The 26,611-nt window shown below is 47.3% G+C and overlaps 1 protein-coding gene and 1 long non-coding RNA gene across 4 annotated transcripts in view; both read right to left on the reverse strand.

Moving 5' to 3' along the window:
- The window catches only part of LOC113627018 (uncharacterized), a 31,109-nt gene extending 16,981 nt beyond the window's left edge, over positions 1-14,128 (reverse strand). Inside the window, exons 1-6 of one of the 3 annotated variants that reach the window (XR_003435395.1) lie at positions 14,082-14,128; positions 13,321-13,831; positions 11,138-11,790; positions 10,693-10,770; positions 4,593-4,747; positions 2,799-2,988 (exon numbers count right to left, since the gene is read on the reverse strand). This is a non-coding gene — a long non-coding RNA (uncharacterized LOC113627018). Of the gene's footprint in view, positions 1-2,798; positions 2,989-4,592; positions 4,748-10,692; positions 10,771-11,137; positions 11,791-13,320; positions 13,965-14,081 lie in introns of those variants that run through there. The other 2 variants (XR_003435394.1, XR_003435393.1) reach the window with 2 other exon arrangements.
- Positions 14,129-15,350: 1,222 nt separating this feature from the next.
- On the reverse strand, positions 15,351-19,653 carry HSBP1 (heat shock factor binding protein 1). The gene is made up of 4 exons (XM_027119159.1): positions 19,499-19,653; positions 18,888-18,954; positions 18,191-18,311; positions 15,351-16,871 (listed from the first exon to the last, which is right to left on the reverse strand). Exons 1-3 carry the CDS (start codon positions 19,541-19,543, stop codon positions 18,193-18,195), a joined length of 231 nt encoding a protein of 76 aa, XP_026974960.1. The 5' UTR covers positions 19,544-19,653; the 3' UTR covers positions 15,351-16,871; positions 18,191-18,192.
- Positions 19,654-26,611: the final 6,958 nt, after the last annotated feature.

Consider the following 26,611-nt stretch of genomic DNA (forward strand, 5'->3'; position numbering starts at 1 on the left):
GACGCTTCTGGCAAGGTCGTCAGAACCGCTATTTTCTGCTTATATAAAGAAATTGAAGCGTGATTTTGCACAAACAAGATTTGCTGATCTCTAATGCATCCTGGAGTGTTTATTCACCACCTTTTGGAAAATTAGAATTTGTTTAAACAAAAGATTTTCTTCTCATAATCTATTTATGGCTGACATTGCAAAAGTCATTTCACAGTACGACTCAAAGAGCGAGAAGAAGAAAGTGAGAGGAAAGGGCAGAGGGATGACAAGGGTCACAGATCATGGGAGAGGAGTAATTACTAGTTTTTAGCTGTCCACTTTATGCAAGCACAGACCCGGAGGGAGGCGAGAAAGAGATGAAGGGGAGGAGAGAGAGGGGAGAGACCACTGTTGGGACCTACTGGGCATTCGTCCCAGCTCTCCTTCCTAAAGGTATTGTGATTCCATTCAGCAGGTACCCCATCCTCAAAGCAGACACCCCTCAGGAGAAGCTGCTCCCACCCCTGGCTCCAGGATGTGTCTGTACCATCCGAGGGCACTGAGAGACAGTAGAGCGTGGGCGGAAATTCTGGAGTCAGCTGGCTTAGACGAAAATCCCAGCTTTTCCACTTACAAGCTGTGCAACCTTGCCCAAGTAGCCTAACTTCTCTGGGCCCGAGTTTCCTCATCTGTAAAGTGTGGATAATAATTACACCCTTCTTATAGGGCTTCAAGAGGATTGAGTTAGTACTGTAAAGTGCATAGCATGATGCCTGACACAGAGTAAATGTTTCATTTAATAAATAAAGCCAATCTCATTCGCATTCGCAGTATTTGGTTCAGGAACGACATGACTGTCTCCAGCCAAACATACAGGAGAGGGAACTGACCCCTTCCTGACTTACTGCTGTGTGAGAAAAAACAGCCCCCACCTGTTTCATGGAGCATCAAGGGGGCCTGATAGTCACCGCTGAAGCCCTCCTAACAAAATAATTCCACCATCAGTGCCTCAGTCAACAGCTGGCTATGAGCTCTCAGCAGGTATCCCGCACACTTGGGAAGTTTTGTGACGTGAGAAAACAAAAGCTGCAACTTACCCTCAAATGCAGTGACGTTCTCAGCATATTACCTCAACCATTCACAAAGCTGGCGCAATGAGACATTTCATAGATACTGCCAACTAAAAATCGGCACTGGCCGTCTGCCTCTACAAGGATGCAGTCACAGGCTGCTGTGAGTCCGGACCTTCCACACCCCCTGAAAGGAGATCAGGAACGAGGCACTCTGGGCTCTGGGAAAAGCTGGCACAACAGGCCTTCCAACAGTTAGATACTTCCAGGAGATTTTATGAGCCCAGTTCTCGCGCCCCCTTATACGCAGAAAATCACTAAAACCACATATGGTGACATCAGCTCGTGACTAGCAGCAACCTTCTGCAGAAATCTGTGCTTGATTGCGTGTCCCCCCTTCACCAAAGTCACGCATACACTGACCTTCCCCCCAGCCTCTTTAGAGCACTCTCTCAGAGCTATCTGAAATGCTGTCTCCTGGGCTATACTCATTCTGCCTCAATGAAAAATTAACTCACAACTCTCACTCTTTTTTTTTTTTTTTTTTGCGGTATGCGGGCCTCTCACTGCTGTGGCCTCTCCCGTTGCGGAGCACAGACTCCGGACGCGCAGGCTCAGCGGCCATGGCTCACGGGCCCAGCCGCTCCGCGGCATGTGGGATCTTCCCCGGGCCGGGGCACGAAACCGTGTCCCCTGCATCGGCAGGCGGACTCTCAACCACTGCGCCACCAGGGAAGCCCTGTGCATTTTTTTTCAGTTGACAATATTTACTTAAACACGTGTTGGTCTTCACAATCTCCCTTTGGTATCTTGGGGTCCATGCCACTTTTCTTCCAGGTCCCCATTATGCCTATACATAGGGAAAGTTCAGAGGCCCGGCGCCCGGGACCACTTATACTCCGTGAATAAATGGCTGAGTGTTCAGGGTCCACAGGCCACCTGAGGACCAGGCATGCCCTGTCACGTGACCCAACGAGGTCACCTGAGGGCGCTGCCAGCGTCCGTGGGGCAGCAGCAGCTCAGCGCCGGCTCTCACATCATTCAAGGTGATCGCAGGTGCCGCCATCTAACCCACGAGCCTAACCGCGGGTAAACAACAGACACACACACGCGCACACACACACCTGCACGCCAGGTACGCGGTGGCGCCGAGCCTCGGCCTCGGCTTCCCCGTCTCGTGCTTAGGTTGGCAGGAAAAGGCTCCCAAGTCTCACTGTCCGCGTGCGGTCGGCTTGGTGCCGCACGTCCCGGCACGCCCCTCGTGCAGAGGCCCGGCGCCACTTCCCATTGGCCACAGCAAGTCACGTGGCCATGCCGGCCGCAGAGCGTGGGTAGCGCCACGCCCCCCGCGGGTCCGGTAGGTGGATGTGACCCCCAGCGCTCAGCAAGGGAGTGAAGAACTGGAGCGCGAATCCAAGCAACCAGCTATTTAGGGCTGCTCGTGGTGGCTGTGACCTTGGACTGCCCATCCCCTTGGCCAGGCTACCACAGAGCAGAGTAGAAGTAACCAGATGCTCCTTTAAAGTACGGATTTCTCCGTCATTTCAGGGACCTGGAACTAATACCTTGTCAGGGTTCCTCTCCCCGCCAATCCCTGCAGCTCCATTACCACGGGAGAACAGTAGGGGCCCTCGTGCTTGTCAAGGAATTAAATACAAAGAAAGAAAGATGATTCTAGAAGTAATGCATAAATATGACCGTTATAAAATTCAAACAATAAAGAAATGTACAAAGGAAAGATATTAACTCATCCCTCACCCTTCTCCCTGCAGGCTGACATCGTGATCTCCGCTTGCCTCTGCCTCCTGGCTGTCCCCGAGTGCTCATTTCTCCACAGTCCACGGGCCTGGCCAAACCATCTGTGCTGTCCTCAAACTTCTGTCCTGCGGGGTGCTTAGGAGTTGAATTCTCTCCTCCTTCCCAGGCTGCTGTTGCCTCCCTGGAACTTCTGGAGTCATACAGAAATGGAGGCTTGTAAAAAGAAGCCAGGATTCCTTACACTAAAGTGCAACTTGACCTGGCATTTCTGAGGGAGCAGCTACGCCAGGCCACATGGGTTCTCCTTTCATCAGAGGCCGAGCCTCCTATTCCCTCTTGTTGATGTTGACGGGCCTGGTGTCAGCCCAGGAACCAGTATGTCTTGACCGTCCCATAATAGGCAGGGCAGAGCAGCTTCTTTCCTATGCTTGTGCCCCCAACCGGTAACACCGGCCAAGGAGGGGCAGTCGGCTGGGGAGGAAGGGTGGTCTGCGCAGGGGCCTTGGCTGCAGCAAGGGGACCGCTGTGCAGTGTCCGGCTCTGCCATTTGTCTCTCCCCTGACCTTTCCGTATCTTCAGTACAAAGGTCCCAGCCTTTTCCCTCATTCCGTCAACCGAGTACTGAGTATTAGAAAGGTCTCCGCCTCAACGGGCTTGAAGCATTAAAATGATTACCACGTGGAATATTCTGGATTTGTCTGCCGTCTGGCCTGCTAAGGAGGACGCTGGCAGTGTCAGCTCAGCTTTCTTGGTTACTAAGCTGGGGGGGAAGGTCGACTGGAGAAAAGGAGAGAAACTTATCCCATGGCTTTCAGGGGCAGCCACACCTGGGTACAAATCTTGGCTCTGCCAACCGCTGTGTGGCCATGCACGGAGTGTCTTTCAAGCGGTGGGAGCTGCGAGGGAATTTTAATCACCAATAGTCGACTGGTGTGATGTAGGGGGCCTGTAATCATTTCCTGGGTCTGCTCAACAAAGTGACACAATGTGGAGGGTTCACAGCAGCAGAAACGTGTTCTCTCGTATTCTGGAGGCCAGAAATCTGAAATCTAGATGCCAGCGGGGCCACATTCCCTCTGCAACTGCTGAGGGAGGGTCCTTCCTTGGCTCGTCCAGCTTCCGGTGGCTCTGGGCATCCTTAGCGTTCCTTGGTGTGGCTGCATCACACCAATCTCTGCCTCCATCCTCATGTGGCCTCTCCCTGGGTGTTTTGTGTCTGTCCCAATTTCCCTCCTATAAGGACCCCAGTCCTTCAACTTCAGGCCATCCTAATCCATTATGACCCCCTATTAACTCGATTACATCTGCAAAGACCCTATTTGCAAATAAGCTCACACCCATAGGTAGCAGAAGTTAGGACTTCAACATACCTTTTTGGGGGGACACAATTCTAGTCACCATAGTGCCCTTCCCATATCGCCCACCTTTGCCACTTGACCCCCCGACTTGCCAGCAACCTTCAGCTCTTCGCCTGAGAGCTTTATTTTGCCCCTGGAACCTCTGTTGCCACAAATGCCAGTGAATTAACATCACTTCATTCCCACTCCCTCCGCCCCCAGCAGGGCTCAAGCAATGGCTGATGGAAGTTGGTATATAAATATTCCAGCCTCCTTACCCCTTGGGGGATAAGTCTGAGGCACGCCCTAGACTGGTTCCCAGAGTGCCTCAGGGGTACCAAGCCGTGGTGCCCACAGTGGAAGCTGGCTTGACAACCCACCCTTTATCAGCTGCGTTCCCTTCTCTGCCTCATTTTCCCAGTCCCTGATGTGTTTCTTTCACCTCTCACATACTTACACCTTAGGGTTCACTGCTGGGGGAACCCAAATAAGACATTAGACACTCAGTAGTCCTTCCCCTGCGATAGGAAAGCAGGAGGTGGCACAGCTGGGCAGGGCTTAACAAGGCAAGCATCTTCTTGAGCTACCAAAAAGGCATCTGCTGCAATCTGGCTGCAGAAACACAGAAAGTGGGAAGAGCATATGTCTGAGAGTAGGAGATTCACGTTGGATTAACTAGCTGTGTGGTTTGGGGCAGGTCACTTAACCTCTCTGTGCCTCCGTTCCCCCTCTTTAGAGCCGTGATGGGGGACCAGACGACCTCTAGAATCCTTTGTGTTTCTGGGACTCTGGGATCCGGCCGCCTGCTCCTCCGCAGCTGCGACTTTCAACAACTTCTTCGCCTGGCTCATCTATTTATTATAACTTTTTTTATTTATTAATGTTTTGAAGGCAGAGAAGGCATAGAAAGTGGGCTTTGTCTCTGAGGGCAGGCTCATGTTTTTGTATGGGTTCAAGAAAACATGACATAATACAGTGGAAAATTTTATCATGGAAAAAGAAAAAAGTGATTTTCTTTATCCTATTTGTAACGGATATTTTCTCCTATTTGGCAACAAGATAAAGTGGGGACGTGGACTGACTTAGGGGTCAGGCGATCTGGGTTGAATGCCAGCTCTGCTTCATACTAGCTGTGTGATGTTGGGCAAGCTTATTCACTCATTCAGTGAATACCTATTCATGGGTGTGGGTCAGGCAATGTCCAGGACATTGGAGAGTCAGTTGTGTGCAAAATGGTGAGTTCCTGCCTTCTTGGTGCTTACAGACTAGAGGGAAAGACGTTAATCAGATAACCACAGATATACCTACACACCATGAGAGGAGCTCTGAAAGGTAAGGACAGGTCACTATGAAAGTGATAAACAGGGCAAGGTCTGCAAGATTTGAAAAGGTCTCCCTGAGGAGTGACGTTTGAGCTGAGATTTAAGTAGACATAGGTGTCCGCTAGGTAAGGAGTGGAGCGGAGGAATAGCATCTCAGGCAAAAGCAGCAGCACATGCAAAGGCCCTGGGGTGGAAAAGAGCCAGCACATCCTAGAATTAGCTCGGGGGTGTCATTGACTCTTCTGTTTACAAACAAATGAATATATAAAAATGCCTCCAGGTCACTGTGGCTATCAAATGAATTACTGTGTGAGGAAGTGCCCATCAAGCGCTTCCTCTTTCCAGGCTTGGGAAAGGCAGGCAGGGAGGGCTCTCAAGTTCCTCATCCGGGGATAGAGGAGGGCGTGGGAATTGGGTTATAGGTCCCAGGAAAGCGATTACTTCATGTTGCCTCTTCATTGCACGTGGGTCAGGTGCCTTTTGCTTTAACCTGTTTATTGTTCTGGTCTCACGCTGAAGGTCATGGGTAGGCCGTATTTCTTGGGGCTTTGTTTGCTTTAGTTTTGAGAATTAGCAGTAAATCATGCAGGCTCCCGGCCATACCTTCTTGTGAATAGTTCTCTTGAGTTTGGGGACTTGCCCGACTCCAGGGGCTGACTGCAGCTAGAGGTCTGGGGCGGCTCTTAGGCTGGGTCTGGACACTAGGCTCATCTTTCAACTTGTGGGTGGAGACGGGGTCTCCACTCACACTCACCTACCTCCCATCCCCTCTTCTCTCTCCTTCCCTTCGCCCACCAAATGGGTACATGAGCCCCCTGCCCCCCAGCACTGCACATCCATGGTCTCACTGGGATGTGCACAGCAATCCCTTCACAGAAATGAGAGTCGGGACGCTGGGGTGGTCCAATGATTTTCCCAAGGTTGTGAGCGATAAGCCTGGGCCAGGTTCGTGGCCTGTAACCTGTGCACAGGGCTTTGGGCTCAGGGACCCCCATCCCCTTAGAAATTCTTAATAGCTTCGGAACAAAGGACCCGCATTCCATTTTGCACTGGGCCCTGCCAGTTACGCAGCCAGTCCTGCAGTGAGAGTTGGGCTTCAAACCAGATCGGCTTCATTCCAAACCCAGTGCCCTATCGCCTTCAGCAGTGCTCTTTCTAAACCGCACATCTGTCATGGGCATTTCCCCAGGGATTCCAATGGCAGTACTGGCTTCCTTAAGGCTTTGGATGTTGATAACACAGATTCTTTTTGAGGACAGGTTTCTTTCGCAACAATGACACATCTCAGTGGGTGCCTGGAACCTTCCTCTCCCGGCGGCCTCCTGCTGACTGGTGCCACACCAGATGCCCTGAGTTAAGCTGAACGACGGGCTATGTCCAGACCGAAAGATAGCAAAGCCCAGTGTAACTCCATCACCTCCACGTTTGGCACAATATTTACGATGAGAAATTCAACATTAAGCCTGAAATGCAGGACGTGATGGTGGTCAAGGGGTAGGAAGCAAAACAGGTAAACAGAGTTGAGAGAGAGCGGGGTCTTCCACGGCGTGTCGCTGCAGCCGGCCTTCCCACGCTTCGCAAAAGGGCTCTGTGCTGGAAACCCTTCTCCCCAGCTGCTTGAAATTCACGTTGGACTGAAAGTTCTGAGAAATACTGTAGAAAAGAAACCTGTGCACTTTGCTTAGTTCGGTGTTTCCCCAGCTTAACCACTGAACTTTGTTTGGTTTTGAGAAGCAGCTATTTTTATACACTCGGTAGGAAACACCTGCTCAGACATTATACTGTTTCATGTTTCTAGTTGTGGCGGAATTATCCTTTACACAGAAGAACAAGGGCCACGGTGGGCATCTTCACTAACATGTATGTGAGCTTTCAGGCTGGTCCACTTAATGGGAGCGATGACAGGAGGGACAAGGCAGCTTGGACTTAAATTCTGACATGACACTTCTAAGTAGGTTTGCATACTTACAAGTGGGGCTACTTAGTTTATTTTAGAGAGTTCCAGCTAGCTCTCTTGCGGTCCATCTGCCTAGCACCTGCATACCTGCAACGTGCCAGGACTTGTGGCAGGCACCAAAGGGAACTTCAAGATAATACAATAAAGTCCCCAGAGGCCCCCAGGGTCCCTCAGACAGTGGGGGAGACAGACACACGCAAGGAGTTTGAGGACAATGTGACAAGTGTTAAAGGCATGTTCAAAATACTTTGGGGATCACAGAAGAAGACGACTACCTCTCTTTGAGAGAACGGAGGTTTTTTTTTTTTCTGAGAGGGAATAGTTGAATTGGGTCTTAAACGTTGAATAGGAGGTTACCAGGCAGAGATGCAGGTTGGGTTGGGGACATATTTCAGGGGCAATGAACAGAGAAATGTGTTGGTTGAGGTGCAGCGGGGAGAGGGGTAAGATTCAGACTCCAACTCCCAACATGTGGGTTTTTCCACACCAAGCAATCCCCCGACAGCAGCTGGGTGTCCTGTACTTCAAGTCAACTCTGATACCATCTACTCAGAGGCAGCATCGAACTCCACAGGTGAAGGGCTCAGTCCTGCAAGACCACTCTCCACTTCAGGCTCCCGTCACGGTCCAGCTGGTTACCTGTGCCTGTGGCCTAACGGCTATAACCAGAAGTTCCCATGACCCTCTACTCGGGTTTGATTAATTTGCTACAGCGGCTCAGAGAACTCAGCAAGATATTTTACTTCATAGATAATATCGAGACAGAAGAGCTGCATAGGGCGCGGTGTGGGAAAAGGGCAGGGAGCCTGCATGCCCTCTCCAGGTGCACCACTCTCCCCTCTGCTTCACCAACCTAGAAGCTTTCTGAGCCCCGGTTCCGGTTTTTACCGGAGGCTTCATCACCAGGGCGTGATTGATTAAATCACTGGCCACTGGCCATAGATTCAACCTCCAGCCCCTCTTGCCAACTGGAAGTCTGGGGGGGGTGGGACTGAGAGCTCCAACGCTCCAATCACAGGGTTGTTTCCCCTGGCAACCAGCCCCCATCCTTAGGTGGTTTCCAAAAATCACCTCATTAACATAAACTCAGGTGTGGTTTGTTCTGGATATCAAGACACCTCTACAGCTCTTATCACTTAGGAAATTCCAAGGGCTTTAGGATCCCAGCCAGAAACGGGACAACGACCAAATACATATTTCTTACTATAAATCACAGTATCACAGGGGTGGGGGGCCAGGTATGAAGGGCTTCTATCCTGGGCTGATGAACTTGGAAAGTAAGTGCCCAGAGTCTGCTCTGTACTTTCCCTACAAAGAGCCCCCAGAGCAATTTGGTAATCATCTAATTAAAAAATTAATTCTCAGATGGGGAGAGGGATGGAAAGAGAATAGAGCTACCATAAAGCAAGTACCATCACGTGTTAAACAAGGTGGTGTGGATACAGGTGCTCACTGGGGAAATTCTTTTAGCTCTGCCGTATGTTTGAAAATCTTCATAATAAAACGTTTGGTAGAGTGGACTCAATTCTAATTTATTATTTCCCTCTTCCTTTTGCAGTGCTCAGTTTTTCTTAAGCTTCTCTTTGATTACTAAAGTTGCCAGCACCAGAGCAGTTACGTCCGCAAACAAGTTGTCAGAAGCCTCAGATGAATTTTAGACCTAACTGAATTGCCAATTTTCTTGCTTAGGAAAAAAAAAAAAACAAACCTCTAGAAAGCAAATTAACCCTTGATATACCAGTTACGATTTCTTTTAAAAAGCTGGCTGTAAAATGCTAAGCCAGGCACCCAGAGATAGTCTGAATGAGTTAGTGAGGTCTAGGAAAGAAGGGAGGGTTCTGAGCTTCCGGGACAAAGGGCAGATCCCCAGCAGAGATCAAGGTGAGAGGGAAGTCCAAAATCAAGGTGTCCTGGGGTGGCTTCCTGTTTAGAGGCTGTGAGGGAGAATCTGTTCCCTGCCTTTCTTTCAGCTACTGGTGTTATCAGCACTCCTTAGCTTGCGGACACATCACTCCAGTCTTGGCCTCTGTTCTCACAGGGCACTGTCTCTGTGTCCCTCTGTGTCTCTTCTCTTCTTAAAAGGACACCAGTCATTGGATGAGGGCCCATCGTAATCCAGCATGACCTCATCTTAACTTGATTACATCTGTAAAGACTCTGTTTGCCAATAAGGTCACATTCTGAAGTCCCAGGATAGGATTTCAACATACCTTCTGGGGGGACACATCTCAACCCACAGCAGAGGCGGACAGGAAGAAAGGGTTTTGGGAGGGGTGTTTGGCTGGTCCCTAGATGTGATGCGTGGAGACAGGGTGTCAGGATGAGGGGAAAGTCGAGGTAAGTACAGAGCAGCCGGCCTGGAGTCGGGACCGTGTGGAACCAATAAATTAAACATCTCCAGAGCTGCCTACCTCTGGACCTTTTTATGAGGTCATTAAATATCCTTACTGTTAAAGCCATTTTTAGTCATTGCTTGCAACGAAAACTATTCTAATTTATTTTTTTTATTATCGAAATAAAATATCTGACCGTAAATACTTGAACTCAATACCTTGGCTTTGGGCCTAAGCATTAAATGCTTTCCTTCTTACCAATAAGAAGAAAAAAAGTCATGCATTAGTTATTTCCTTTAGGATGGATGACTCAAAAGATAAATGAGAAACTTGTTCTTTCTTCCAAAATAGCAAACATGATTTCTTTTTAAGTACATGAAACTATGCTTAAAACCCTCCAAGAGTTCTTTTAAAATGTAATTTTACAGATGTGTCTTCTTACTAGTAAAACCTGTTACTTTCACAAGTTAAATTATATTTCACTATATTTACGTATTAACAGAATTGTCAACTCACAGGTTAATCTGCTGTGGGCATAGAAAAGTATGCCCAGATGAAAAGAATGCATTTTCATGAAAATAGAGATACATGAACTAATAAATTACTAGTTTTTAATAAATAATCTCCTTATTGAATAACTTATCCCTCTGGTAAAATATTTACCATACTCTTTAAAACCTTTTTAAGCAACTGACACACTCAGGAAGCCTTAAATGATGGGCTATCCTTTTGTGGCTGAAGAGTTGGAATGATTTTTCATTGAAGTGCATCTTAATAAGAAGCAAATTGATTTAAAGTGAGTCAAGTCCTCGTGGAGTGAGGGCTCTTCATGCTCAGCTCCTTGGACTGGAGGGTGAGCTCCTCATTTCACGGGGCCGAAAGGTCATGCTCTATCCCTGTGCTCCGATGTGCTGGGTAATTAAGAATCAATTCCTTTTCAATTACCTTAGGACCGGCCCAGGCCCGAGTGATTCAGAGTGAGACGCTTTTCCCTGCCACCCCATTTCTCCATGCAGTGTTTTCCTGTGTAGGAAGGAATATAAAAAAAATGACTGGAGAATTGATTAAAGACACGGATCCCCAGCCCCTGTCCCATACGTACTGGATCAGGATCTACAAAAGAGGAGCCTGGGAACCTGCATGTTAATCCCCCAGGGATTTCTTGTGTTTAGACTAGTCTGACTCCCCAGAGCTATCAGACAACCCAAGTTGGCACCCTAGGGCCCTCGTTCTCACACTTGAGGGAGGTCAGAATCTCCTGGAGGTCGTGTTAAAACTCAGGCTGCTGGGCCCCAGCCTCAGGGTCTGCTTTCATTTCAAAGAATTCTTGCTCCATTTACTAGATCACTTAGTATAATACAAAAAGAGATCCTTTCAGTTCAGAACTTACCAAACAGCACCTTGTTGAAGTATTCCTAACAAATCTCGTCCGGAATTGTTCTGGAATACAGATTAGCTTGAATAAACCCAAGAAACTTCTGGCAGTTCACGGGGAGGAAAATGTTCTCAGTTAGTGATTCCAGAAACACTGGCTCAGCTGTGCCAGAGGGGTCGTACAGACTCTGCTGCTCCTTCTGGGGAGAACAAAGTTGAGTCTCAGATCACTGTGAAGCCTTGTCTGCACTCGAGAAAATGAGATCGACCCACCGAATCTTACTGTATTTCCTTTTGACGAGGCTGGCAAAAAGTACGTTTCATATAATCAACTGTGATGAGGGCTCGTGGACGCCAAGGCTGACCCATGGTAATCATCAGCCTGTTTGAAACTCTGCCGGCAAGACAGCATACTTTTCCAGCTGGTTTCAAGAGTCTTTCTAAGTTTCTTAATTATGGGCCCAAGGAACATAGGTTGTGATTGAGGGGCTTCCATCAGAGCTGTCTGCCTATCAAGGCGGAAGTCTGATCTTCTTTGCAGGACATTGTGTTGCAGCATTTCCAGCTTTGCAATCCGTGTGCCAGGCCAGTCCCAGGCTTCTGTTCCACGAAGAATTTGGGCCCATCCTTTGCCTCAGCAGGATGCTGGAGCATAATCAGTCCAGTGGTCTATTTCCGGGAGAATATGTGTCATTAAAAGAAACAACCATGTTCTTTAAATTTCCAGAAATGACTTTTCTGATGATTATCCATAGCCCATTAAAATTAACTGGGTTTTCTTCCACATAACAGGCCTGTAGTTTTAAGATATTTAATATTTACAATTTCTTTCTGGAAACACTGGGTTTGGCTAGCAACTTCTAACGACCCATAAAAGGTAAGAGGTAGAAAAACTACAGCAGTGGTTTAGGAGTGGGGTTTCTTGAGGGCTGATTAGACAGACAAAGATTCCAGCTAGAAAACTTTTTGATGTCAACGACCTTCGAGCGCTCTGAGGGGCTGAGGCCAGGGCAGCACAGTAGGAACAACTTGGGGAAAACATTTTCTTCACTCTGAGACAGGGACGAGAGGGAAGGAGGAAGGCGCTCTCTTTCCGTGGGCCGCGCCTCGGCGGGGGCATTCTGGGTCCTCGATGGCCCTGTGGGTGTGGAATTCACTCTCCCTGGGGCTGCCCTCCCTGGTGAGACATTACAGCCCCCTTTGCAGCAGAGTGCTTCCAAACTGCTCCATCCTGAATTCTTAACTGTTGGGAAATGATACTGTTCCTTTTGAAAGGCAGACGTTCTGCCCGTGATCAATATGAATCATTGGTCAAAAGATGTCCACAAAGTAGGAAAGTAGAAATATACAGCCAAGATGATCACCGCGAAGCAGCACAGCATCCCTGTGACCTGTATGTAGTTTATGTACGTGCACGTGAACGCACTCGGCCTTGCTCAAGGAGGGAGCCACAGAACGTTCCATTTCCCCAGCATCACCAGGGTCCCGCGGACGCAGGTGTTCTGTGTCTATTGGATCTAGAGCTCGTCCTCGGCAGGTGTCCGAGGAGCTTCCAGGCACCTCTCTTGGTGGAAGCCTCAGCGTGTGAGGGCCAAGCACTGGAACTGATTCTTTCCTAGCAGGTCGACCTGACTTGTAGCAACAAACTCCTTTCCTATTTCCAGAGTGATCTGTGAGGTCGGTGAGCGTGATGCTCTGTCACAGCCCCTCTGGTTTTTGCTTTTAGTCAGTGACTCACGTCCCCTGCTCCTACCCTCCACCCCCTTTGCATTCATGGAGAGTTTTAAAGAGGCCGCAGCTAAAGGCTGACGCTTAACATCATTAGCAGGAGACCAAGGTTCCAGGTGATGGCCGCAAAGGCACCTTTTTAAGACCTCTGTACTCATGGGTGTTAGCAGGGAAACAGCTAAAAATCAGCAGCCAGTATTCCCTGCGGTTCATCAAGGCAAACATTGTGAGAAACTGGACTGGATTTGTTTCTGTAGTTGTTCTCAAAGAACTTAAAAATGCTGGTCCAGCACATTTCTAGCAGCCCTGAATACTTTGAATTCTGAATAAAAATTCACATCAAGCACGTTTATTATATAATTTAGGTCACGTTTAACTGAAAGTGCAAAATTAGCCTCTTTTGAAACTGAACTTCAAGAGCTGGGTTGTTGAGTGCCAGGCAGCCCGGCCATGAATACTTGGAAATCTTACCTGGGTGGACAGCTGTGGGTGGCGATTCCATGGTCCCTGCTTCCAGCTGTGTGACCTCAGTCAACCGTTGCCCGGCATTGGGTTCCTTCTGTTTAAAATGGGCTGATCAGATAAAAACTGAACTCAGGGTTGTCAAGAGATGAAGCCAAATGACGTAAACAACATGCTTGCACAGCACGGTGGTTTACGATAGACGCTTTCATAGGTGCTGGTGGCTGTCACTAATCATTAACTGTTGCCAGTTAATTGTCAGGGTTACATCTGACAACATACTGTGAAAACTCCTCCACTTTAATCTGATTAAAATATTTGAACTACAGAATAAAAAAAGGGAACATAGTTATCCATACAGGAAACCTTCAATTTACAAACAGAACTTTAAAAAGTTCATTGTAAGTTGTTTGTTGCACTCTCTGTCCCCACAGCAACGATGCTCTAAGTGCGGCTAAGGGCTCCAAGGACTCAGTAAGGCAGATGAACCTTCAGTCGCCTGAAGTACTGTATGTTTGTTCTGGTAAGTTTCAAACACAATGGCACTTCAGAAATGAAACAGCAGAAAAAATAAATTGATAAAATATTAAAACATTTAAGGGCTTCCCTGGTGGCACAGTGGTTGAAAGTCCACCTGCCGATGCAGGGGACATGGGTTCGGGCCCGGGTCTGGGAGGATCCCACATGCCGCGGAGCAACTGGGCCCGTGCACCACAACTACTGAGCCTGCGCTCTAGAGCCCACGAGCCACAACTACTGAGCCCATTCACCTAGAGTGGTGCTCTGCAGCAAGAGAGGCCACCGCAGTGAGAAGCCCACGCAACGCAACGAAGAGTAGCCCCCACTCGCCGCAACTAGAGAAAGCCCGCACACAGCAACAAAGACCCTATGCAGCCAAATAAATAAATTAATTAATTAAAAAAAAATTAAAAATCCTGTGGCTTGAATGAAAGCAGGATTAACTAGAGGCCAAATGAGGAAGCTGATGGGGCCTCCGGGCTTGGAAAAAGAGGGCATTTAGTCAAACCTAAGGCTGTTTTGCTTGCTGCAAACAACTCCATGCTAGCTGTATTTCTTAGCTGAGTAGGAACTTCATGGGCCTGTAAATGAACAAAAAATAGTTGGAGAATAAGAGAGGCAGACAGATTTTCCTGCACCCAAAGATTATGCCTGGAACTAGACAGGGGCCATGCTGACCATGCTAGAAGCCTTCACGGAGCAGAGGCTCCAGGACAGGGAGGGTGCCTGGAACCCTGGTCGCCGGGGCGGGCTGGAGGGGAAAGAGCTGTGCCTCGGGCCCAGGAGGCTGTGGCCTGAGCACCCGACTATGGGCGATCAGGCCCGTAACTTAGCAGGTGTGTTGCACTTTGCACTTCACAGGGACCGTGTGAGGAAAAGCATCCTTCTGTACAATGTGGAGGCACCCCAGCCCAGGCTGAAGCCTTACCTGGAGGCTGGGGAACGTGAAGCGACTGTTTATAAAGTGAACCCGGAGCTATTTATTGGATTCCTTTAACCGCTATCTCCCCACGTGTGTTTCACACCACCTGCAGGTTCTATGAAATGTTAATTAAATGCCAAGTATTAAAAAAAAAATCCTTGGTTAAGTAACTTGGAAACTGGCAGAGGAGTTCAATCCCGTTTCTGCTCTGGGGGCTCAGGGCCTCTCCTGAGCTAATTTACGTGGCGAATTTTCATCAGGTGAATCACATGAGCCGGGAAGATGCTACCCGCAAGTGAGCACAAACCCTTCTCTGCTGGAGCTTCTCAGGGACGAGTGTCCCGGGGAGCACACTCGTGAAGTTTCCCTGGGGACCCCGGAGGGCGTCGCTCTCCTTCGCTCTGGCCGGTGAGCCCTGCAGCCCGAGGCTGCCACACTCCTCGCCTTCCCTTGCGGCACCAGTCTCCCCCGCGCCTCCCGGCCCCACTTTGGCTATGGGTACTGAATCCTTCCAGAGCTTCTAGCCGATCATCTGAAATGGTATCAAAATGCAGAAAACCAAACCAATCATTTTTGACACAAAGGAAGCGTCAACAGCAGGATTTCAGGCACCTTTATTCATGGCAGGTATTTTTGGTCAGGGGAAACATTCCTGTTACTTAAGGAAGCCAACTGCTTACATCCCGACTGTCCACTTGCCATTTCCCAGGCTTGGAAGCATCTTGCACGCGGTTCCATCCAGTCCCTGAGTCCAGCTGGCTCTGGGCTTTCAGGGCCACACCTTGCGACCTACCGGCCCAGTGAGGGAGTTTCTGCGGCTCGGTGATAACAGTGGGGAATTCATTTTATCCCAGAAGAAATCGACTCCTCTGTGTTCCCCATATAATTTATAAATAGGACAAATTATTCCTTAATATTATTATATATTTGCAATTCAAACAATTAAGACTAGTGACATAGGAAACTTGAAAAAAATCACACTGTGTTGACTACGGGTTTCCCTCTCCAAAGCACTGTTCCATTCCCCAACTTCTTCCATATTCTCTATACAAAATCATCCTGCTGCGACAGCCGCGTGGGTCTCCTTCCCATCAACACTGCCTTGGGGCTCAGCACTCCTGACACTGCAGGCTGAGCCACAGGAGTTACTTTCCCTGTCTCCCATTATCAGCAATAAAGCCACTACTCTGCTCGAATTTAGGTAAGAAACAGTTTAAAGAAACTATTTCTTAAAAACTCAAGCCTACAACTAGTTATTTAGTAGGCACGGACTTAACGTGGTCTGTTTTCCTTTTCTGTTTCTTTTCCCAGCCAGTAGCTCAAAAGATGGAGTAGCTTAGCTGTAAAGTCCTGCCAGATTTCCTATGGTAACTGCTATAGATGGACAAGGTAGGGTCCTACTGAAGGTTCAAACCTCATGCAAAACTCTAACTGCTGAAAGCCTCACCACATCGGGCAACTCTGTCACTGTCCATATTTAAACATTCTAACACTAAAGTGGCCGTGATCACTCTTTGTTACTGTAGCATCTGACCTCAAGAACTCAGGCATAAAACCATCGTTCCATTCCGAGTTTTGGCGACAGAGTAGTGCCAGATGTTTCTGAATACACACTTTTAAATGTTTTTAACCACTTGGAAAGTATCGCCAACACACTATTTGGTGTTCACTCATCAGTCACTCTGAGAATCAAAGAACCTTAACTATAAATGCCTTACTTCACAAAAATCTTATTATAACCAAGGATCTACCCTATGTCTAATAAAAAATTACACAGCAACTTTTATCAAACAGCAACTACTACAAAGGGAATGATAGAAAAAAAGTGACTTCACAAGAATACACTAAAAAATTTGACAATTGTATGCAGGAACTGCCAAAGTTTTAGTGTTTAATAGCACAACTGACCAAGGCCCAAGACGTGAATTCACCATGTTCAGGAAACATGGGAGGCAGGGGAGGGAAATCACTCTATAAACTAACTCTATAGTATGTGGTAAGAAGAATGCACACTTTATAATATAAAACCTGTCTACACATAGTAGTTAGTTGCAAAAAGCCATCTGTCTTCTCTTGGCTTGTAAAAAGGGTGTTCCAGATTCCAGTGCAGATGAGCAACCTGTTGAAAAAGCAAAATCCATCAATGTGCTATTCATTCTGTAAGGACACATAAAAAGAATACACAGAATTAGCAACTAAAAATCCTTTCACAATCCTCGTTTGAATTAATTGTACTTTCTCTGCACAATATCCTAGCAAAACTAAAATGAAAATCTTCATTAAAAAGATTATTGTGCATTTGTTTTCTACTCCCACTCCTTTCCTTGCATTATGCCCGTCACTCGAGAAATTCTTCAATCTGTTCTCTTTCACTTGATGGGGCTTTTGAATGCCGCACGATATGAGACCCAGAGACGCTCCTAAGACTGGCAGGACATTGCCCAAGTCTATAAGGAATCAAGGTGACAACCACACAAAACAACTACATGATTTACTAACATACTGCATCAACCCAATCTACTGTGAAGATAATAGTAAATTTAAGTCCCTTACCTCCTGAACCTCTACTTATTTCCTCGGACTTCAAAGCAACCCGTACTTCATAGTTACCTATCATTTGGTCCAGCCAGGACGTGCTCAGAAAATAAAAAAGGAATTTGGTGTCTTTTACTGTGTATTTTGCTACCTAAACATTCACAGTAACCTTTATTTTTATAGGGAATTAAAATGCTAAAAACGGGATGGGAACAAAGGGAGATCAAAAACTACTGTGGGTTGCAATGAAGTAACCGCCACACTCAGGAAAAGGCTTGTCATGAAGGAACCCACTATGGTGAGAACATGGCAGTCATCTGTGCGTCTAGCTATCTTGCTGTAACGGATATTTCTGATTATTAGTCTCTCCTGATACCTGTAACTATGCAATGGAAAAACAAATCAACTCTAGGGCGAAGGCTTAACGTGGCCACAACCTAGGTCATCTAAATCATAATCAGTCATTGTCCTGGCATTCACCTAGTGCAGGGGGTGTTCCCAAGAGCATCCTTAGAACTTATGGCATTTATGAAGGTGGCAATGTGCGTATTCTCTTTAAGAAACAAAACAAAACAAACCATTGGAAAATCTGCCAGTGATAAGAATTATCAGGCCAACAAAATACACTTCTTTGTTTTCGCTGTAATGATATAAACTCAGGGGTTATCTAATATTAACTAATGGTCTTAACTAGAGATCTAGGTCTCATTGATAAAAACAGGGAAAATAAATTCTTCATAAGGAATTAGTTTGGCATGAAAAATTCAAAGCCTGTAGTCCACAAGGGGAACAATACAAGGGACGCTTGCTAGATCCTGGCTGGGGACAGATCCAGAGAAAGTCCGACTACATCAAAATCACAGGGACATGCACCACACTTCTACTGTCCCTCGCTCCCCTCACCTTCAACTCTTCTGTGTGGCAGGGATCTTGTTTTCCCCGTCCAGCTCTTCCACCCCGGCCTGTGTCATGAGGTCTGCGATGTTTTTCTCCAGGTCATCAATGCGACTGCTCATGTCATCAAGTGGGGAAGTTAAAGACGGCACCAACAGCTTCCACTTCTTACCCCTCTCCTCCAGGGCCCTGCAGACTACAACCTTCAACACAGTGTCTTCATGAAAGTGGTTTTCCAATTTCCTTTGGATACTGTTAGAATCTGGTTCAGAGCACGGGAGTCCGGGGTGAGGATCAAATCCCAGCCCTGCCCTTTACTAGTGATGGGACCTGGGCAAGTTCTTTCATTTTTCTAAGCTTCCTGGTTCCTCATCCGCTACACAAAGGTAACGCCATCAGGTGATGGTGAGGATCACAGGTGAGATACACATGAAATGCTTCGCTCACAGTCAACAGTCAATCATACTAGGCAGCATTACCGGTAGACCATAAGTTCCTCACAGCCAGGGATCTAGCTCAGCTGTAAGCCCAGCTCTTTGCACAGTACTTCTCAGGAAGTGTGCATCTAAGCTCAGTAAAAAATTAAAAAAAAAAATCTGGTAAATGACTAGTGGAAGTTGACCGGCAAACCACCCACTTATCGCCACCACCATCCGGAAACTGGGATCCAAAGGCCCATCAGAGACTGACTACAAATAAAGGATATTTCTTCCAATGATCTGGTCGGACATGGTCTGAAATTTATCTTGCATCTGTTGCAGGAGTGTCTGCACCTGTGAAACAACAAAACACAACAGCCCACGCTTACCCCGAGACACCTTCACGGGATCAGGATAGGAGCCCTGGTGCCACGGGGAGACCAGGATTCCGGGTTCCGGCCCCAATTCTCCGCAGCTCCGTGGCCTTCGATTTCCCTGTCCGGGTTTCAGTTTCCCCACCTGTCAAATTAGACTCGGGGGGCTGGTGACGCCCCCTCCCGTCTGGGCCCGCTGCGATTCCCAAGGCGTCGGGTGTTTTGGGGTGGGGCGCGCAGAGCAGAGTGGGTAAGGAGGGGAGCTGCGGGGAGCCGGGGTCACCGAGACTGAGTGGGGCTGGGTGAGGGGGGCGGGTATGGCTGGGCACGTCAGCAGGAGCAGGGGCCTACAGCCAGCGGCCGGCGGGTCAAGGTGGCCAGGCCGCGGCCGCGAAGCCTCTAGAAACCTGGCATCCAGAGACCTGCCCCGTGCGGCCTCGGAGAGGGCGCCTCGGTCTGCGGACTTCGCCGGCGCCCCCCGGGGTGCGGCGGCCTCGGGCGCGCCACGCACAGCCGTCCCTTACCACCGAGGTGAGATCCTGCACGGTCTTGGGTTCTGTCTCTGCCATCTCCCCGGTTCCCAGCTTGGCGGTACTGTCTCAGACGGTCACCCACACTTCCGTCTGTCCGCGCAGACGCCCAGCAGCTGCTTCTCGCGACGTCAGAGGCCAACCGCGGGACGGCGGGGCGCTGTGGGAGCTGTAGTTCGCGCTTCCGTTCCGAGGCGAGGCCCCGCCCACCACTTCTCCGCCTCTTCCACTAAGCCCCGCCCAGCCCCGCCCCTACCGCGCCTCCCTCCCGGCCCCGCCCCGGGAGGAAAAAGGTGAAATGAACCTGCCGTGGGGCTAACGAATGGAGAAGTGGCCTTAGTCTCTTCCCAGACCGTCGTTACAGGCCGCGCTGGCTTTCTCAGGGCGCCCGCGAGGTGCCAAGCCCAGACCTGTGTCGCCGCCTGACCTCCAACAAAACCCCGCAAACCCCGAGAAGGGAGAAGGAGTCGGGGCCCTTGGAGGGAAAACCGACGTCTCAGGGGGGAGGGGCGCGCCCACCACTCGCCCAGTGCCCAGCTGGCAGACTCGTTGCGCCCTGGACACAGTGCTTTTCTTTCTCCCCACGATGGTCGAGTGGAGGTGCCGGCGTTGTGAGACAGGTTGATTTTCACTTTTAAGTGTAAGATACGTTCTGGATGGTGCAAAAATCCTAATGACTTTTTACAAAGTCCTCACACTCTTGTGACCACCAAGACAAGAGACATGACCAGTTCGCTGGAAGCCCCTCCGCCCCTTTCCTATCACCCCCACCTATCCACACACGAGGCCGACCACCGTCCTGACTCTTATCACAGTCATTTCGTTTTGCCAGCGGAATCATACGAAAGCCCTCCTTAGAGCCTGGCTTCTTTCATTTAGCATGGGTGTTCCATGGTGTTGGGTGGGGAAGGTTTCTGGTTTGGTCAAGGAGGGAGCAGTGTGCAGGGTTAGGAGACTGGATTTGCTATTTCCGGAGGGGGGCACTGCGGAGTTGGGACCTCAAGTTCCAGCCCGGCAGGTGGTCTTGGGATTGGGTCTTGTTGGCAAGGGGGTAGGAGAGCCCTAGGATGAAGACCTGGCGTGTTCCAGCAACGTTCACATTCCTTATCTCATTTAAGGACTGCATTTGGGGGTCAGTTCCAGCTTGGTTTTGGCTGCAGAGAGCCTGTAAGGGAAGAACCAGCATCTGTAACAAACTTGGGGGGCTGGTCTTAGGGATATAAGACTCGAGTTTCTTCACCAGCCACTTACCTGCCTTCCCCCCTTACCTCCCTCCCTCCCTGCCCTCCTCCCCCTAGCCCCCAGGTTCCTTCCCTTGCCAAGGGGCAAAACATTTTATAATTGGGTTGTTGTTAACTGGTATTTAGTTAGCACTTTAACTGATGACTTAAAATAAACCGCTCTCTGGTGTTTAAACTTAATTCTCAGAAGAACCCTGTGATAGAGTTATCACCATTTTATAATGTTGAGAAAAAAGACACAGGAGGGACTAAGTCTCTTAAATCAGGAGGTCAAATTAGGAAGGAAGAGACAGGACTTGAGCCCAGGACTTTCTGACTCTACCCTCTCCTTTTTCTATCGTTCTAGAATTCTCTGAGTTGTGTGAGTTTAGAGCAGGGTTAGTCAACAGTGGCACTGTTGGCATTTTGGGTCAGGCCATTCTTTGCTGTGGTGGGGGTGAGAGGTGCCCTGTACACTGTGGGATGTCGAGCAGCTTCTCTGATTTCTACCCACTAGATGCCAGCAGCATATGCCACCACCCCCTTGCCCGTCGTGAAAACCAAATTTATCTCCAGACACTGCCGAGTGTCTCCTGGGGTGGGGGGGATCACCCTCAGATGAGAAACGCTGACTTTAGAGGGATCTATGAACATCGCCTAGAGTTCTGTTCACTTGTTCTGCAACCATGAATTTATTTTCGCTTGGACCATTTCTTGAGAATTTTCCTCTATACTGACAGTGAAGCTTGGTGTGTTAGTTTCCTAGGGCGGCTGTCACAAAGCGCCACACACTGGGTGGTTTAAAACAGCAGAAATGGATTCTCTCACAGCTCTGGAGGCCAGAAGTCTGAAGTCGAGGTGTCAGCAGGGTTGGTTCCTTCTGAGGGCTCTGGGGCGGGGGGGGGAATGTGTTCCATCCTCTCTCCCAGCTTCTGGTGTCGCTGGCCGTTCTTCGTGTTCCTCAGCTTGCAGACCCATCACTCCAGCCCCTGCTTCGTCTTCACATGCCTTCCCTCTGTGTGTTCTCTCTTCTTCTCATAAGGACACCAGTCATACTAGATGAGGGGCCACCCTACTCCCGGGTGACATCATTTGAACTAATTACACAAGCAAAGACCCTGTTTCTAAACGAGGTCGCATTGTGAGGTACTAGGGGTTAAGATTTTAATGTGTCTTTTTTGGGGGTGGGCACAATTCAACCCGTAACAGTCGGTAAAGTTATACCACTTTACATTTGTATCCTACTTAGTATTTTATAAAGTGTTTACATAGAGCTCCAAACTCATTTAGCTCGTAAGTAGTCAAGGCTGGGTGAGATTGCAGGCCCTCTCACTTTGGACCCCAATCTCTGGGGCTCCCAGACTCAGCACAGAAGACTGGGTACCCACACCCTGGATTTCTAGTCAGGTCTGGCATATGGCCATGAGCAACACAGAACATGAATTAGCACTTGGATCTGGAGTTTTGCTGTGTGTGTGTGTGTGTGTGTGTGTGTGTGTGTGTGTTTCTGGGAGGAGACTTAAGGCCTTTTTATCCTGATTGAAATTTTCTTTGCATAAATAGCAAGCTAACTTGACACTTTTTTTTGTGGAGGCTTTTTTTCTTTTGCACTTAAGCAGAAAGACAGCATATTTTCTCTGTGTGGAGACCAGGGTCTTTTAAACAGCTGCTTTATGCAAAAACTCCACTAATTTATCGTCATGGCTGATATACTTACTTACTTTGCAGGGTTGACATACCGAATGTAACTGAATATTGTTCTACTAACAAAACTACTGTATTATGTGTGAGGCACTAGCAGTTAACCTTTAAAACTTTGGTTGTGAACAATTTTTTTTAACATCTTTATTGGAATATAACTGCTTTACAATGGTGTGTTAGTTTCTGCTATATAACAAAGTGAATCAGCTATATGTATACATATATCCCCATATCCCCTCCCTCTTGCGTCTCCCTCCCACCCTCCCTATCCCACCCCTCTAGGTGGTCACGAAGCACCGAGCTGATCTCCCTGTGCTATGCGGCTGCTGGCCATCTACTTTACGTTTGGTAGTGTATATATGTCCATGCCACTCTCTCACTTCGTCCCAGCTTACCCTTCCCCCTCACCGTGTCCTCAGATCCGTTCTCTACATCTGCGTCTTTATTCCTGTCCTGCCCCTAGGTTCTTTAGAACCTTTTATTTTTTTTTAGATGCCATAGTATGTGTTAGCATATGGTATCTGTTTTTCTCTTTCTGACTTACTTCACTCTGTATGACAGTCTCTAGGTCCATCCACCTCACTACAAATAACTGTTTTGTTTCTTTTTATGGCTGAGTAATATTCTATTGTATATATGTGCCACATCTTCTTTATCTATTCATCTGTCAAAACCCCTCATTTCTGTTTAAGTGTCATAGTTATGACAACTATGGGAGAGGGGTGTCCTTAAATCATGAGTATGCTCTTGTAGGATGACAGTTTAGAAAATTCTGCCCTAAGAGAAGGCAGGGAAGCAGAGGGTAAATAAGTAGTGCTTGCTTTAAAAGAGTACATTGTTACACACTTTGGGAAATGCTGCTGAATCAGAGTAACGAGTCTCTTCTCCTTGGGGATGAATCTCAGACAGGAATTTCTGCAGGGACCGGATACCCGTTTTACCTAGAACAATCCATGAGGACACCAATAATCCTCGGCAGGGAAGACGCTGCCTTGCTGGTGTGAGGAGGGGCAGGGCAGGGATTCAGGATCCACTCGTGGTGAGGAGCAAAGGTAGGGCTTTGTTATGGAGAGAAGAGTCTAGTTCCGGCAAATTTAATTTAGAAACGCCTTCACCCCAGTACCAGTCCTCTTGGCTTGGATTCCCTTGTGACATCAAGTTTTCCTAGAATCCCTGGCACGCACCCTAGGTAGAGCCACGTGGGACTTTGACTTGGGAGGGTCTCTTTGAGGCTGTGTTAACAAAAGAACAGAAAACAGCTTTCATGGGGAAGAATGGTGTCACCGGTGGCATCCTAATGCATCTTGAATCGCTTTGCTTTGCTTTTGGTTTGAAGTGTTGGTTTATGTTTCTCATGTTCATTGTGGCAATTCTCCAAATTAGTGTCACCATGATTGGCTGACAAACAATCAATTTCCTGGAGACAGAATGCCCAGGGAGGAAGGAAATGTTTCTTACAGACTCTGACTTGCAAGTTTGGTTATGGTTTGCTTCGCTGATCCCGTCATTATCCAATTGTTTTGTCATCATCAATTTCATGTATTGTGTGTGACGATACAAACTGTTCCGTTGACTCCTGGTGACATATGTGTGGTGCTGGCTTAGGATAAGGAGGAAAAGTATTGGTGTTGGAGTCATACATACCACTTATTAGGAGTGAGACGTGGTGTAAGACAGTTTTAACTTTTGTGAACCTTGTTTTCTCATCTGTACAGTGGAGATAATCTCTTGTTTCAACAGTCCATGAATTATATAAATTATATATAGTTATATATTACATATAAAATGTATAACATAATATGTAAATATACATGCATCAGTGTGTGAAAGCTCGCCCACAGGAGGCACTTATAAAGTATTAGCATCCTCCCCTTCCTCTTTTTTTGTTAAGGATCTTAACTAAGTAAACTTCTTGGTGTCTGTCTATCCTGTATCTGTTTCATTCTGTGTCTCTCTGTCTGTCTGTGTGTCTTTCTATGTATTATTTATCTATCTAGCAATCATCTGTATGTTTTTTTCCAAGTCAGAAGGATTTGACGGTTATGAAAGAAGAAAGGAAAGGAGTTAGTTATTAGGCAGGCAGCACTTACTTTTACTTTCTGGCTTTAAGTATTATAGGCCAACCAGAGCACCGTTTGAAAAAATACACCTTTGCTTTGTCACTGTGTTTAAACTGTAGTAAAGCTGGTCTAAGACCAGGTCCACACATTAAAAATCCCAGATCACCTTTATCTGACTATTTCACAAAAGAAGTTACAAATTTCATGGTAACTACAAAGTAAATCAAATATTAATTTACAGCCCAGAAACTATAAGCAATTCAGTAACTAGGGCCCAAAAGTACTGTAGCCACAATAGAATGAAAAAAATTTTAATTATAAACTTTTATCCTTTTTGAGCATTTATGAAAAAAATTTTTTTTTAATTTCTGAAAATTTGTATCTTGGGGGGATAAATAATATTTAACATCAGAAGAGTGTTGACATGTGCATGACAACGCAAAACCGTTTTCATATAGCCTTCATTTTCAATACTTTAATAATCCGAACGCTTGTATGACTGAACGCTGAATGACTGTTTCCTAAAGGAAAAGCTTTAAAAAAACAGCAGAAAATGGACATTTTCAGCGAATACTTCTTACAGGGCTGCTCTGAACCACTTCCTCAAAGGTTCCGTAGCTTCACAGTGATAATTACTGTGCTTTTACTACCCCCGCTGCTTCTCACAGTATCCCTACCGACCAGCAAGCACCTGGGACCAAACAAAATCTCACAGGCTCGTCAAGCGCAGCAGCCCTCCAAGGATTAACGTTCTGATAGCGTTGCAGCGTGGGCGACAGGAAGAGGCGTCTGCCTCCCGAATCTGATGAATGTCTAAATGACTTCTGCTTACATTACAGACTTACTCTCAATTTACAGAAGTAAAGTTCTTATCTGAAATCCTTGTTCACACATTCAGTCCCACCATTTTTTTCTCTCTCTACATAGTTCATATATGCTTTTCTAGAAACATAGTCAAAACCAGAGAATGTTTCCAGTAGTGGGCTATTCCATTAGCAATAGGAAATACAATAAGGGTAACACAGTTTACATAGCAAAAGGATTGTTAATTGCCTTAGATGAACAATTATGAAAGCACTTTATCATCGCATTATGAGAGGTTCCAAATCTCAACAGCCAGATAAGGAGAGAAGGTGGGATGTATCATCTTGGTGAAAGGCGGGGCCAGATCATTATTATTATTATTACGATTCTTTAGTAGTTAAACGGAAAAGGAAGTTGTCTTTCTCAGTGCTCACCTTTCTCTTGGAGTGATTTTTTTCTCCTTGGTGACTTATCTGTTGACTCCTGCTTAAGTCAACTACACGTGAATAGATTAATATGCTCCATCTTCAAAATCAGAAACTGCTTGGAGATCCTTTAGAATTTGTCTATAGCCAAGCACAGAACAAGCTCTTGAAGATCCCGCATGACTTTTGCCCTTAGCTTTCCCTCCGCTCAGTTGGTTTGGTAGTGACCGGGTACTTGGGAGGACAGGAGTTAACTTTTGGATAACTGAGATCTCTGATTCATCTGGTAGACTCCCCTCATGGACCTGACAAGCCATAGAAGGGAAGGGAGGAAATACTTAAGAAAATGATGATATCTTGTACAGGAAAAATTTCTAAGGTTCCAATATTAATTGAGAATAGTGTTAATAAGGTTCTTAGAACTAAGAAGTAGTAGAAGGTCTGTTTAGTTGGTCTGGATAGATAGTGATGCTAACTGAGGCTTCAGACCAGGGCTCTCTGGTCTGAAGTAGACATTGTGTCTGAGAGATGGGGGTGGCACGGGATATAGCGGGGACAGCATGAGCCCTGGAGCCACGTGGCCCGGCTTCCGGTTCTGGAGGCCACTTACCTTGGGCAAGCTGTTTGATTTTTCTGAGCCTCAGCTTTATTTGTAAGTTGGAGAAGATAATGGTACTGCCTCACACGGCTGTTGTAAGGATTCAACGAGTTAATAAGTATAAAGGATTTTATATAGTGTGGGCACATAATAAGTAATCAATACATGTAAACTATTATTATTAATTGCATTTTTGTACCCTGTTCACACACACCAGGACAACTGTAGACCCTTTTCTTCAGAACCACCTGGAGAGCTTGTGTACAGGTAGAATTGCACTAAACCCAGCATCAAACATG

This window comes from Aethalodelphis obliquidens, unplaced genomic scaffold, assembly GCF_003676395.1.
Source record: "Aethalodelphis obliquidens isolate GAN/ISIS:26980383/991018 unplaced genomic scaffold, ASM367639v1 scaffold20, whole genome shotgun sequence".
Classification (NCBI taxonomy): Eukaryota; Metazoa; Chordata; class Mammalia; order Artiodactyla; family Delphinidae; genus Aethalodelphis; species Aethalodelphis obliquidens.

Excerpts from the sequence above, each read along its gene's own strand:
- HSBP1 (XM_027119159.1), bottom strand. The coding sequence starts at position 19,543 with ATGGCAGAGACAGAACCCAAGACCGTGCAGGATCTCACCTCGGTG. Across the intron at positions 18,955-19,498 it reads TGCAGGATCTCACCTCGGTG|GTGCAGACACTCCTGCAACA; the intron begins GTAAGGGACGGC and ends GTTGTTTCACAG. Across the intron at positions 18,312-18,887 it reads CGACCAGATCATTGGAAGAA|TTGATGACATGAGCAGTCGC; the intron begins ATATCCTTTATT and ends TAACTTCCCCAC.